This window comes from Lineus longissimus, chromosome 7, assembly GCF_910592395.1.
Source record: "Lineus longissimus chromosome 7, tnLinLong1.2, whole genome shotgun sequence".
Lineage (NCBI taxonomy): Eukaryota > Metazoa > Nemertea > Pilidiophora > Heteronemertea > Lineidae > Lineus > Lineus longissimus.
Genome location: NC_088314.1, coordinates 17,199,735 through 17,213,607, shown reverse-complemented (window position 1 = coordinate 17,213,607; position 13,873 = coordinate 17,199,735). Strand labels below are relative to the sequence as shown.

General features: G+C 43.6%; 2 protein-coding genes and 1 long non-coding RNA gene across 3 annotated transcripts; 2 read left to right on the top strand and 1 right to left on the bottom strand.

Moving 5' to 3' along the window:
• Positions 1–606: 606 nt before the first annotated feature.
• LOC135491064 (uncharacterized) lies at positions 607–3,023 on the top strand. The gene is made up of 3 exons (XR_010447772.1): positions 607–765; positions 1,595–1,691; positions 2,192–3,023. It is a non-coding gene; the product is annotated as an uncharacterized LOC135491064 (long non-coding RNA).
• LOC135491063 (uncharacterized) lies at positions 2,996–7,082 on the bottom strand. The gene is made up of 2 exons (XM_064776710.1): positions 6,991–7,082; positions 2,996–5,724 (listed from the first exon to the last, which is right to left on the bottom strand). The coding sequence occupies exon 2, from the start codon at positions 5,705–5,707 to the stop codon at positions 3,752–3,754; it is 1,956 nt and encodes a 651-aa protein (XP_064632780.1). The 5' UTR covers positions 5,708–5,724; positions 6,991–7,082; the 3' UTR covers positions 2,996–3,751.
• A 1,407-nt stretch (positions 7,083–8,489) lies between these two features.
• LOC135491135 (large ribosomal subunit protein uL2m-like) lies at positions 8,490–13,753 on the top strand. Its single transcript, XM_064776809.1, has 5 exons — positions 8,490–8,584; positions 8,992–9,112; positions 10,089–10,201; positions 11,768–12,013; positions 12,678–13,753. Exons 2-5 carry the CDS (start codon positions 9,003–9,005, stop codon positions 13,124–13,126), a joined length of 918 nt encoding a protein of 305 aa, XP_064632879.1. The 5' UTR covers positions 8,490–8,584; positions 8,992–9,002; the 3' UTR covers positions 13,127–13,753.
• The last annotated feature ends 120 nt before the right edge of the window (positions 13,754–13,873 follow it).

The window sequence follows — 13,873 nt, the reverse complement described above, 5'->3', positions numbered from 1 at the left end:
TATACAACCAATGACCGCCAGCTCGGTATTAATTCCTTAAACCTAGAGAAAGTTTAGAAATTAATTAAAATCATATGCAATCAAACTTCAATTTACTCATTTTGAGCAAACATCGATTCATTTTATTTACGACTTGTTGAGACAGGTGGGAATTAAAGGCAAATGTGACCGTCCATGCACTTAAAGTCATCACTTCACATCACAGCAAATTGTGCCAATAAATGATGTGCTGCGAAAAATAGTCACATTATGTCAGACAACACCCTGTATACGTCTTATTTCTCTACTTACTCCACTCACATCGGAAATGCTAAAAAGACACTGATAACATTATAGAGATCAGTTGGTGCGCCGAGACACCGATGAAGTCCAATTCGCCATCCTGGTTGTCTTTGTATACACCAGGCGACAAGACGAGCCCACTGCGTCCGGAGTGTAGGCGCGCCGTGTTCGTAATCATGGGAGGCTCAAGTTACGATGGGCGAGACCAGTCTCGATAGATATCGTCGCGGGAGCCTGGACCAGTCTACGCGAACCTCGACCTGTCATGGCTTTGTTCTGAACTTATTACTAACGTGGCTTAGGTTCCTCCATTGAAATGTTCATTTCATTAGTTGCTATTCAATGGCACGCATGTTTCTTGGTCGCTCCTTCACAATGTCGCCTCTCCTCTTGCTCTTCCTAGCTCTTTGTACTTTCGACTTGGTTTTCTCCGCGCATATCACTCATGACATATCGAAAAGAGGAAACCAGATGCATTCACACGTAAGTAACCTTTATATTTTAAACTGACATGAAATAAAATAGTGCGCGGATTTTCCCTCCAATACATGGACAATATATGTTTGTTCGTCTCCTGAATCATTAGAAAACCATTTTTCTAAACGGGTTTGAAGTTTTTCAATATTCGCTTTTTTAGCGCACTAGTGGTCGGACCCTTTGTAGTACACACGCCGGTCACCCATCCAATTGACGACCGCGCTTTTGACACTCCTAAACATCGAGAGGCGGAGTATATTGAAAATCACTGGTTATGTCAAGATGCGCGACGCTGCTTAATAACTTCTACGCGCAATGGCCGGTACAGTGCACTCACTATACGACTGAACGACAGGCGCTGAAGCTCCGCTCTAACGAGCAATACCTGTAATCATAATCGCTGCTCACCGATCATTAGGAGCAATATCATTTTTAATGATATTATGTACCAGTGGAGAAACCAGTTAACTTTCTTATACTGTACGAAAGGGTAAAACCTCTAAGTCTTTACCTGTCAACTCAGTCCCGCTGTTCGACCAATTGCAAAGCATCAGATGGCCAATTTTATCAATTCCGACATGTTTTATTGATAAAAATTGTAAATTTTATACTCTAGAACGGTTCTTCCGGTTCTCTCATTGAAAGTCTGAGAGACCAAAGTCCCAAAATCTCGTTACCATTGCATGAAGCCCCTCAAAGTCAGAACGGAATTCGCGAGTGTTCGATTCGAGGACGGGGAGTCGAATACAGCCTATTAGATTGATTAAACAGACAATTTGCTGGCGAGTGGCAAGCATAAATGCGTGAAAAGTATGCGCTCTGATTGTCGTTTCAGCGTGTCTGCGAGCGTTCCTACAATTCGCAGTGGGAGCGGGCCTGCATCCGTTACGAATGTACCAGTAGTAATGAAATGCGTCCACTTTTCTCAATGGGTGAGTTATTATTGATTCACTTGAAGTGATCCTTTAATCGTGCAGGCGAGCATCGAACGTAATATTTTAGGGTCATATAATTGACACGTTCAAGCCCACGTTGTTTTGACTCTCGGCCACGGTTTTTGTTGATTTGGTCTGGTCGCAAAAGTTCCTTTGCCGACTTGAACCCTCATTCTTAAACAAAAGATATCAAACTAATTGAAGTGTATCGAGTTAAAGGCGAACGCCCGACATTTCCCAAACCTCAAACCACGCATAAAGCTCCAGGCGTTTTCGTCGGCGTCAAAAGAGGCCATGTACATAATGTATCTCTGACGACTTGAGTTTCGCAGTGGTTGTGCGTTGCCGCCGAGGGTCCATGCCGACTAATACCGGCGGTGAACTTCAATCCTACAGTTACCGTCTTTCTCCTGAAGCATGGATGATATACGCGCAACGCCGATAGATCGGCAAAGGATGTTTCTACTTCGGTTTACTATATCGCGTTGTCTTTTCAGGGTGTATGAAGAACCAGGTATGTGAAGATAGAATATCCTACCTCTTCGGTACTGGCCCATGCGAGTGTCAAAGGAAAGGCACTTGCTATGCGGACGGGAGTCAAGATTACGAATGTCAAATGGTGAATGGGTTCCATCAGTGGGTGAAAGTGACCAGCTGCGAAGCTGATGAGTGGTGGAAGTGGCTTTAAAGGGACAACATGGGGGTAGTAAGGTGGCCAGGAGGATATAAAGTACCTAATCGCCGGTACATGTAGCTTTACGGCACAATGCTCATCTCCGATATGGATTTTCGTGGCCATGCTACGTCAAAACGGACTACAGAGGTAACAGAGAACTGAGCTCAGGCTTTGTCTGCAGCCGATGTCTGTGACATCATGTGATAACTAAAGTGGAAATCCCCAAACAAGTATGTTACTTTACCCATCCGCTGTGAGCAAAATACGTGTTCATTTGGTGTTTAAATTAAATTACAATTTAAAAAATAGTACGGCATAAAAACATACTGCAAGCATTGTAATGTACATAATATCATGTTCGACTACGACGATAAATACGCAATGATAACCAATTTTTGCCCTTTCCTTTTTCCTTTTTTCCTTTCTTTCCACTCTTTCCTTTGTTTCGCTCGACGTGGCCGACTTTCGCCAGTGTTGCAAGCAGTTTTTGGTCATGGCTTCTTGCGAAGTTTCCCGTAAGTCGACGAGTAAGCTACATTCCGTTCTCGTGAATCGACAGTGTTTATTGCAGTTAAACGATTTACAATAATTCTGCCTCCTGCTGAAAGCCATTTTTGTATGAGAAATCAACAATATATTTCAGACCGGCCCTACATGTACTTGTCTCTTTAATAATTCACAACACGTATTTAGTCGACAAGTTCGTCAGAATCGGGACGAAGTTCCCAGGTACGATTATTACGATATTTATACTGTGCAACCTCGCTGTAACGAACTCCTTGGGATCCAAGCAAAATGTTCGTTTATGTTTTACGGATACCGACTTGGTTGATCATTCAGCTTTGATTTACCAAAGTGCCGATTCTCGAGAAACAATATTTGGGTCTATAGGGTAGTGTTCGTCATAGGGGGAATTCGTTATAGCGAGGTTCGTTACAGCGGGGTTGTACTATACCAAAAAGTAATCGGCGCCACAAAGCGCATGCATCCATGTGAGCACCAACAGGGGTTATAGAAAGACGAATTCAATTTTCTGCCACCAGATGGCTCTTGTATCGGGCGAGAATAAAACGTCCCAAATCCCTTGAATCAGTCCAGAATACAATGGCGGAATGGTTGACAGTCCAACCAAGTGAACAATAAGATTTATCTATGGATGTTAACATACATGCTCTCGAATTACATTCAGTAGTTTTTAAAAATTCTTGAATAAATACAGAATTGTACCAGTATCACATCATTTTGTTAAACTAAGTCACCGGGGACTCTGACTCCTATGACTCACAGTACATGTACATCGACACGTTTGTACAAGAAATGTATCTATCGCCGAATTACATACAACCCTGTCCTATTAATGGAAATCTCAAAAATTATTTCCTTATGATATCTTCAACCTTCCCATGGAATGGTATCGGTATGCCTTTATCAAATCCCCACGCTCGTCCGCTACGATGACGTCACCATTTTTGGTGCACGTGACAGCCTTGGGTAACCTCAACCCATCTCTTTCAGTTAGGACGACCTTCCTGTAGTTTCCGCTGGGAGAAACCTCGTGAACCGCGCAGTTCTCCTTCTCTGTGATCAGAACATTCCCGTTGGGAAGGCAGCATAAGCCAGAGGGGCACTTCAGTCCGGCGCGCCCCGGGTAGACGAATCGTCGCTTCAGTTTCGCGGACAGAAAATAGACCGAGTGTGAGATAGAATCGCTGACAGCGTAACCCCCGTCGTCTAGGGGGCAGATGTAACGCGGGCTGAAATCAAGACTTCTACTTTTGGTAACCTTGAACGTATCCCAGTCCATGGTGTGGATTGAGAACGCCTTCTTGGACGTGACGCCGCACGTACCGATGAAGGTGATCGCGACTTCGTTCCGTTTATTGATACAGATACCGAGAGGGTTCCATGTCGACTTTGGCATGTTGAGACAAAACTGCTTGACTATCTTTCCGGTGAGAGTGACCTCCAGTACCACGCCAACAGGGAAGTTGGTGACAAGTAGATTACCGTTAGGGCGAAATGCGACGTCTTGTATTTCTGTCTGGACGTTGGGGACAACAGAGGGGACACGAACGCCGTGGATGTGATTTATGTGTCCGCCGATGCCATAAAGAGAAATGACTCCAGTGTAACGATCCGATATAGCAATCTGTTCATCATCGTTGGTAGCCATCCCCGTAACCTGCGCCTGAGTCTCAGATGTGATGTCCAAAGAGGCGACTTCTTCAAGCGTCCGCCGTTTGCAAACTTCGCCGAAGATGTTCGTCTTCCTGTTCGATAGTTCCTCCAACATCGCCTGGTTCCCTGGGTTTGGCTTGTAAAGCCAGTTGTAGGGCTGGTGAGCGTGGAGCTGAGACAGAACAGAATCTGTCTTATTGGCGCCGCCGGTGAGATCATTCTCCGTGATGAACCCAAATGCACTGACCGTTCTCAAGGGACTGGGCTCGCTTTCGGTCAATTTGCAATGGATTTGCTCAAGAAGCTCGAATCGATCGACGTTTATGTCAATGTCCTGTAGGACAGCTTCAAACATGGCCGCACTAGTGTCTTTTATGTCCGTGATTTTTTGACAAAGTTCATCTTCGTCTCTATCAATGATGCTACGCATCCTATTCGCCGCATCGCGGACCCTCGCGATAATGCGATCTGCCTCTTGACCGAAGTCCGACTTCAAGGACTTAATACCTCCAACCCTCAGTCTGAGAGAGTCTCCCCGGCGTCGCATCTCTGCTCGGTGCTTCTCAATGCTCTCCTCAAGGAACCTCACGGCGACATTAAGCGGCATAACCTTGTGATCTTCATGGCCAAGACGAAAACAAGGTCCACATAGCGACTTCTTGCAATCTTGATTTAGACAGTAATGTGTGGCATCGTCTGGACAACCCGAACATCTCATGACCGCAATCTTGGAATCTGCTTCCTTGATTGAAAACAGACGATGTTTAGCAGCGTCTCGAGTCGTAGGAATATGGGCATCAATGCAAGATTCACACAGGTGGATATCACAATCGGAACAGTGATATTCGGCCGGTTTTTCTTGCTCATGTCCATCTTTGACCTGACAAAACGCCCCGCGATCTGGCGTCACGAACTGCAAGATGTCAGCAAACCGTTTGAACGGCTCAACGAACGTAAACTCTGTCAGTTCTGGTTTCAAGGTGATCTGTTGACATATGGTGCATTCAGACTTCTTCAACGTTTCGGCTTTTCCTTCTACGGACTTCCTCACACATCGTCGGCAGATCGCGTGGTTGAGTTCACACTGAAGAGCGACCTCTTCCGGAATCTTTTTGCAGATGGTACATTTTGACAACACTGCGCCAGTGGCTGAGCTCATTGTCGTGTGATTTCTTTCTGAAATGACAAAGCCAACTGAATGAGAAAAAAACTCTGTTTCTGTTCTGAACCTTTTAGTCTAGATACAATATAATCTTTAAAAAGAAGCATATACATCTAGGAGAAGGAGACTTTGAAATCAGCATCAGCCAACGAAGACAACAGGAACCAGCCAGTTTTGCGTGGCATCAAAATCTGGTCCCAGCTGCGATCGAAACACGCTTGAACACGGAATGAAATCCAATAGAATGCAACAAACGTAACGAGCTCCGAAGAAAAAGAACTATGCATCTACAGGCTGAGATAAGTTCACCAATAGTGGCGGGTGGCAGAAGTGATTTCACCTGAATTATCAGCAGCTTTAGAATAAAGGCTAATATGTGGATTAATCAGCTCGGTTATTTGGTTATTTGACCTAATGGCCACGGCCATCAAATCCACCACCGATCAGACTAATTGCATGCCGCCAGAATAATGCCGAAACTTTATACACGGTCGCCCAAGCCCCTGCATCAACTTCGGAATGTATCATCACGGATGTATACATGTATATAGCACAATTCGTGATATCATAGATAGCCCAGTTTCAACTGATTAAGTTCACTCCCAAAGCAGTGGTGACGTTTAAAATTACGCCTTTTCTCACGATAAAATGACACCTTGAAATGTATTTTAACCAATGCGTAGGAAAGTATGTACAAGTAACATAACATTGTGAACATTGTCGCCGAAAGGCTCACTTGCTATGAATGCGCCATTCAAGACAAACGGGTCAACCGAGAAAACGCTATAATTTACCAGACAACTGATCAACCTAGAAAACGCAAATAGACCTACCGGACAAACTGATCAACCGAGCCGAGAAAACTTACTGAGACTTACCAGACAACACGTTCAACCAAGAAAACTTAGATTTACCACACAAACTGATCCAACCGAGAAAACTTACATAGATTTATCACACCAACTGATCAACCGAGAAAACTTACATAGATTTACCACACCAACTGATTAACCTGGAAAGTTTTCAAAGACTTACCAGACAAACTGAACAACCGATAAAACGTACATATATATAGACTTACCAGACAAACTGATTAAACTTGAAAACTTACATAGACTAATACCAGACAAACTGATCAACCGAGAAAACTTACTGAAACTTACCAGACAACCCGTCCAACTTTGAAAACTTATAGATTTACCAAACAAACTGATCAACAGAGAAAACAGACTAACCAGATAAACCGAACAACCGAGAAAGCGTATTCAAACTTGACTTACCCGACAAACTAATCAACGGAGAAAACTTATATTAGATATTAACCAAACAAACTGATCAACCGGCGAGGGATCTTCTGGACAGAGCAGGGAGGCTCGATCAGCAGTATTCGCTTCCTTATACAATATATTCTTGTGAAATCGATCATCAAGCCCGATATCGTGCTCACGAGTGTGGTACACGAGACACGCATAATGAATTAGGCCTGCAAGGAAACTGTTAATGAGGCTACCGGAATTTACGCATCCGTCAATTACAAGTGAAAATCACTCTCCGTGTATAGACGAAGTTATGATTTTGACCGAAAATTTCCGACGCCTTCCGGATACCAGTGAGGACTCTCCTTTGAGACTACTAAGTATATTTTCGAGTCATCTAATTGTGATTTTGCAAACTATTTGCATTTTTTCTGTGGGTTAGCGAGATTACTTCTGGATTTGAGCCATTTCCTAGAACTCCCATGCCGATCCACCGTCGTTTTGCGTATATCCATCCTTCAAGGAAAGGAGGAGATTTGGGACTGATATTCACCGCCGATAAGTCGGCATGAGAACTCCGAGCTGAATCGAAAATGCCCCACGAACAAAGTGGTGTTGATTTTCAAAGTACATAAGTAAGGTATGAAGGGGAAAGCTGCCCCCCCCCCCCCCCCCCTATCCATGACCCATCAATGAATAGACAAGACACTTGCCCAGGTTCACACTCTCATACTGATCCATCGATAGACCAAGTCGTTACTTTCCCTAGGCCACACAGCCTACACTCCGGGGAGGACGATCGACTGCATATAGGAATCTATGGCCATTGAATAATACAGACAAGTGGCTTGCCAAAGATTACACTCATGACAACCATGCCGCAAAAAGACTGTACTCTTGAAATATTCTCATACCGGTAACCATGGAAACTGGTGTCCAGGTGATTTATCAACCCCCATCGAAAAGCATATAAGTGACCCGAGTCCTCGATCTCACTGATTCCAGATTGATGCACATACAAGTGACTTGCCCATGATCACACCCACCTATAGATGACCAACCAATACGATAGACAATCATACTGAACTTCCAGCGGTGGGCCTATTGCCTCTGTAGCCTCCGCCCCGTAGACTCCTTGGGCAGCCCATTGCGTCATCCTATTTTCGTCTCTCCGGAGTGTAGCCTACCACCCCGTTGTCTGGAAGCTGAGGCCTACATGTACATTGAAGGTCAAGATATAGAAACTAATTGACTTGATCTTGACCAAGGTCTGCCTGCAATAGGTAACAACCCAGGCAGAACGGTGATCATTTCCAGGTTGACTATTTTCAAGGCCAAGGGTCTCGATATTTCAAGTCCATGGGAATTTTTTAATTTCTTGTAATTAGCACTTTTTGCCTCAAATTCCTGTGTACCGTGGGCGAAAAGGCTGGGTACTTTTTAGCCTGGCAAGTGTCTTGACCAAGGTCGCGACGCGGATCGGCGCTCGGACAACGAGGGCATTCGGCTGATGGAACAGCCAGACAAGATGGCTGCGCCCATGACCTCGTAAAATTTTCTCCTTCGCAATATATCGTCATTTTCTGGTGTTTGGTCAAATCTAAGTATATATATTAAGGTGGGAAACGTTTGTTCAGACTAACATATTATTTTGAGTGTAAGAAATAGCTTCCAATTTGCTGGGACTCTATGAATTCTAATGATTTATGATGTACATGAATGCGTGTAAAATGTACAGGAGGATGCATTTCACAGTAGAAACAGGGTGTCTCATAAAACAACTGGGGTAACTATTTGAGCAAAAATGTGTCATTCTCCTGGTACATGACTCGTTTTGATCTGTCAGTTTTGGTAAGGGTTAGCTATAGAAAGAACCTTTTGGTAGTGATGACATTTTTTGGAATTTGTCACTAATGTCACTTGTCAGGGATTCTGCAATGAAATTAATAATTACCTTTCATGATGTAAATTGTGCAGATTGGACAATAATGATGATTGACATGCAAACGCCTTTCCTTTTTACAGAGTCTGTCAAAATGGCTGTCCAAATGTTGTCAAAATGCCTGCAGAGGATGTCCTTATCAACTCTGGGTCAAGTTCAGCACCAGGCTAGAATGATCTCTTCTACTGCTGTGCTTCAGAAACGGTAATTCCAATCTCCCAGGTTTCTGTCAGCCTATTGTATTGTAGTTGTACGTGCATCAGGCTGTCCTTTTGATAGTATCACTATCAGTATCATATCATTCGTGTTACCGGTGTCGTAACCCTATTAGATTTTTTCAGAGGTATGGAGTCCACTATAGGCTACTGTCCACCTATGTGGGATCTTTTACTTGTCCTGCCATAGACACCCTGTTACAAAGAAGCACAGCTTTAAGTATCATCCCTCATTAATTTTTCTCATAGTGAGTCTCAAACTTGTAATGAAGAGCCAGGAATTTTATTTCCTTGAAAACCACACCAATTTCATCCAGAAGTACATGTTCAATCCTGTGTTCTCCCAAGTATCGAACATAGGCCCTATTGCGTGGTAACCAGCGGTGTTATGAGGCACCTCGATTAAGATGTTTTTGTTTGATGTAACGTATGAGGAGCCTCATAACATAGTGTTTTTACACTGCTGGGTACCACACAATTGCGCCCGGGTTGGACTCTGGGGAGATCCCGGAATTGTCTTCCTGGATGTTTGGATGAACAGGCATGACTTTCAAGGACTAAAATACTCGGCTCTTCACAGTCCTTCAAATGAGATAGAGATTTCTTGTGTCCTGTGTCTATGCCAGAGCTTGCAAACGTCCCGCCCTAGTGAGAAGCATGAGTAGTTTGCGTGGACTCTACTTCTAGTTCTAGGCTCATAAACTAAACTGGTCCAAACCGTAGTGGCACGTAAGAAGACCTCCATCCAATCTTGGAGGAGGAATACTCTCAGATTATAGAGCAAATGCTGAAGAAGAAGAAGATGTAAACTATATATCAAGTTTCCACAAAATTTATGGAGCAATGGCCTTTCTCAGGGTACAAACATCCTCTACACCTGTATTTAACAGTGCCCCCCAGACATTGTTCAATACGTAACTGACTATTAACTTTAATCTTGATAACTTTATAAATGTTTATTTCAGGCCTCCGATGTGGTATAAAACTCCTCCAATACGAATCACTAAATTAGTAGAGGAGGAAAAGTACACAGTTCAACCAATTAAAATGAATCGATTTGCTGGGAGGGATGAACATGGTAAGACAAGTGGATCAAGAAACTTAGCTGTCTCACTTGCTAACCAATGTAGTCTTGGCATCAGTCGTACCAGCCCTGACTAGGGAGAAATCCCGTAGAGCCCAGTTGGTGGAGTGATGGCCTTATAAGCCAAGGGTCCCGGGTTCAATCCCTGACATGACCTTGGTGTTTTTCCTCTGTGACATTTGCCATGACGTCTGCCATCCTGTATGGCTCAGGCTCCCTGGTCCAGGTGGTCTGCCATACAATATGGCCAAGGTTCTTATTCCTGCCGTACAATATGGTGAAGAATCACTGGTCGAAGTGGTCTGCCATACTCAAGGAGGATACCGCGGTGACGTCACGGCTTTTCCAAGATGGCGCTGCATATTGTAAACAAACTCGATCCACGGCCAAGGGAAAATCAAGTCATCAAAAAAGTTAGATTTTTCGCATCAAATCAGAGTTATTAGTACTTTTCTGCTATGAAATAGGTCTTCAGACAATAAGCTATCATTTGAATAATGAAAAGTGCTGTTTTGATGGGGAAAAATAGGGTTTTTTAAACCAAATAGCCGGCACCGATCTTCCAAAATTAGCGATGGTTTCAAAACAGTCTCCCAGATATGGGGCAATCTCTTCATTATCATAATGGGATTTGGAGGCATGTTTACAGATTTTACAAGTTCGAGACCTGTAATACCTAAAACTCGCATAGATCCCCATAGATCCCCTCTATTTGTCGAGTTAGCGCCCCTGTAAGATCATGCATTTTCGGACACTAGAACGAAATCTTCCTGCGGATATCGCGGTTTCGGTGATGATTTAAGGAGAAATTGACTGTTCTTAGAGTTGTATGGGACAGAAATGAGTTCATAATTCATGAATACATGAATATATTATGATATGGGCGGGCTTCTAAGTCAAAACAATAACAAACTCAACTGCATCTCTACCGTGTATCGCGTAGTGCATTGCCTAGTGTATTTCGTAGTGTATTTTAGCGGAGACATTATTTCCCATAATTTCCGCACTTTGGCCACGCCAAACGTCTTTTTTATTCGTGGAAGTTGCTCTGTAAATTTTATTCTACACAGGAAGAATCCATACCAGGTATTGCAATATTTCATATCTATTGGTGTTTTTGTGTACAGGAGCGCACCAGACAGTGAGACGTGGAGATGTGTTCAGCGCTGGTGCTGTCAGTAGACTGAATCTGATTGGCCATAGCGATCACTAATATGGGTCGGGATCACGTGATGTGACGTCACCGCGGTATCCTCCTTGTGCCATACTGATACAATATGCACAAGGTTCGTACCTGGGGAGATCCAAGTTATCCTGCCATACAATATGTCAAAGGAACCCTGGTCCAGGCAGTGCTACCATACAATGTGGCCAAGGTACAACCTGAGGAGATCCCAGGTATCCTGTCATACAATATGGCAAAGGAACCCGCCATACAATATGGCCCAGGTTTTCCTTAGTGGATCCCAGGTGTTCTGCAATACAATATACATGTAGAAAAGGAACCCAGGTGGGTTCTGAAGATCTCTAGCAATATATTGGTTACTTCTTGTTCAACAGGGCACAGAATCACGAGACGAGGTGGTGGAAACAAGCGGAGATATCGCCTCATCGACTGGAAGAGGCGCGGCAACGACGATGGATCCAAAATGGTGGAGAAAGTGATCGAGATTTGTTACGACCCAAATCGATCGGCGAACATTGCCTTGGTTGCGCAAGGCGAGGATAAACGTTACATCATAGCAACGGAGAATATGAAGAAGGGAGATTTGATAAAGTCATCATCGGATATCCCTCGGATGGCAGGTGAGTAGTGCTTCTTCCCCTCAAACCTAGGCCCTTTTGCCCAAGGGGAGGGATGGTGTATCACACTGTGTCGAAATTGGTCACTTTTCTTAAGAAGGGGTGTGGGACTTCCACTCGGGTATTGACCGTATCAGGAGCCTTGTAAGCCCCATGGCCTCTGTCTTCTAAGCCAAACTACCGGTAGTATGTTAGATGCCTTCTGATTGGTCGATACCTGATCAGAAGTCCCAAATTCCTGCTGAAGGAAAGTATAATTGAAAAGGGCTGTCCTTGTAATCACTTGAACTTGACACTCCGTGTTCTCAACTCCATATCCTTTTGGTAAAGGGGTAAGCTTGGTTTTTCTTCATGTTGAAGTTTTCCTCAGCTTAAAAGCAGCCTGTTGCGAAATGTTTAAAATGGGGAGTTTTGAACGGCCTGGTAAAAACCTAGGGCAGGAAGAGGTTTTCATTCATTAATCTGAGCAGTTTCAAGGACACCAGACTTACTTCTTGTTGCTAAATGGTGATCAGTGACAAATTTGACTTTTCAAGCTGGTATTAGGATGTTATGTAATAATGCATATGAAAAGGTTTTAGTCCATTTTGAGATTTGAGAAAATCAGTCCTGCAGTTAGTTACAGGGGCAGTTTTGCTGGAAATAATCCTTTTTTCTATTTTTTCAGTGAAAGCCTTTGAAGGTGATTCTCATCCACTTGGAGCCCTTCCAATTGGCACACTTGTTAACTCAGTGGAGAGGTGGCCAGGGACGGGTGGCCGTGTTGTTGTTAGTGCCGGAGTGTCAGCCATTTTGATCCGGAAAGTGGATGGTCGTTGTATTGTAAAACTCCCATCAAAGCAGGAGATAAACGTTGACGAAAAATGTGCAGCGACGGTCGGAAGAGTTGGAAATGTTGATCATAATAAGATACATTATGGAAAAGCTGGAGCGAAACGATGGGCAGGTTTTCGTCCGCGAAGTGGACTTTGGCAGCGGAAAGATGCACGTTATGGTCGCCGAAATCATGGACCAAAACCTGTGAAAGTTTATGATAAGATGCCTGAACCTCCCGTTCCAAAACTCAGATTTACTGGCGTTAAACGTATAAAAACAGAAAGAGAATATTATGCATAGAAGTATGAAATTGTGAAATAGGAAGAAATTTTATCTGTGAAGAGAATAGATATGGTGCATTTTACTACATGCACATGTATCTCCCAGATGCCATTGCAAGTGGGAAGTACGGAACAGTAGGAAATTATGATTGACGATTTGTGGAAAGGGTTAATGAGGACATGCAGGTGACGTCATCGCAAAAAAGATGCCATTTTGGGGAACGAATTTATGTCACTAATCAATGTGGCAAACGTTGTCGTCAACCCAATATTGCAAAAGTAAAGTTTTGCGACGTCAACTGAGATGTTATCCCCGCATGGTACACCTTGGAGGCAACGTCAGCAGGGTCAAGGTCACTAATTGACGTCCAAAATGGATGTCCTAGTGATGTCACTTTAGAGTGCCTGTACAGAGTGGTAGTGTGATGAATCAGATGTGATTTTACACCAATCAATAAATGAAGATGAGTCAGATATGCGGTTTACTTCTAGGCCCTTCTTTTGCCCTTTTCTGGTATGTAGAACAGGGCTTGGAAGAAAAATTGTGGTTTCTCGAAAGTTAATCTTTTACGGTCATGGCAAATCGTAAATATTGTCCTGTTCGTGATAATTTACGTCCTAATAAAGTTCAAATATTTCGTAAATATTCATGTTTTCTGATCTGTTTTTTGAGGGGATAGTGCCGGCTTGTCACCAGGAGGTCGTAAGGTTCGACACTCGGATGGATCAGCACTGTTCATCTTTGTGTCCTTGAGCAACACACTAA

What these genes read in the sequence shown, in the direction of transcription:
- LOC135491063 (XM_064776710.1), bottom strand. Translation starts at nt 5,707, where the DNA reads ATGAGCTCAGCCACTGGCGCAGTGTTGTCAAAATGTACCATCTGCAAA.
- LOC135491135 (XM_064776809.1), top strand. Translation starts at nt 9,003, where the DNA reads ATGGCTGTCCAAATGTTGTCAAAATGCCTGCAGAGGATGTCCTTATCA. An exon ending in ACTGCTGTGCTTCAGAAACG is followed by an intron (nt 9,113 to 10,088) that starts GTAATTCCAATC and finishes TGTTTATTTCAG; the next exon opens with GCCTCCGATGTGGTATAAAA. An exon ending in GGATATCCCTCGGATGGCAG is followed by an intron (nt 12,014 to 12,677) that starts GTGAGTAGTGCT and finishes CTATTTTTTCAG; the next exon opens with TGAAAGCCTTTGAAGGTGAT.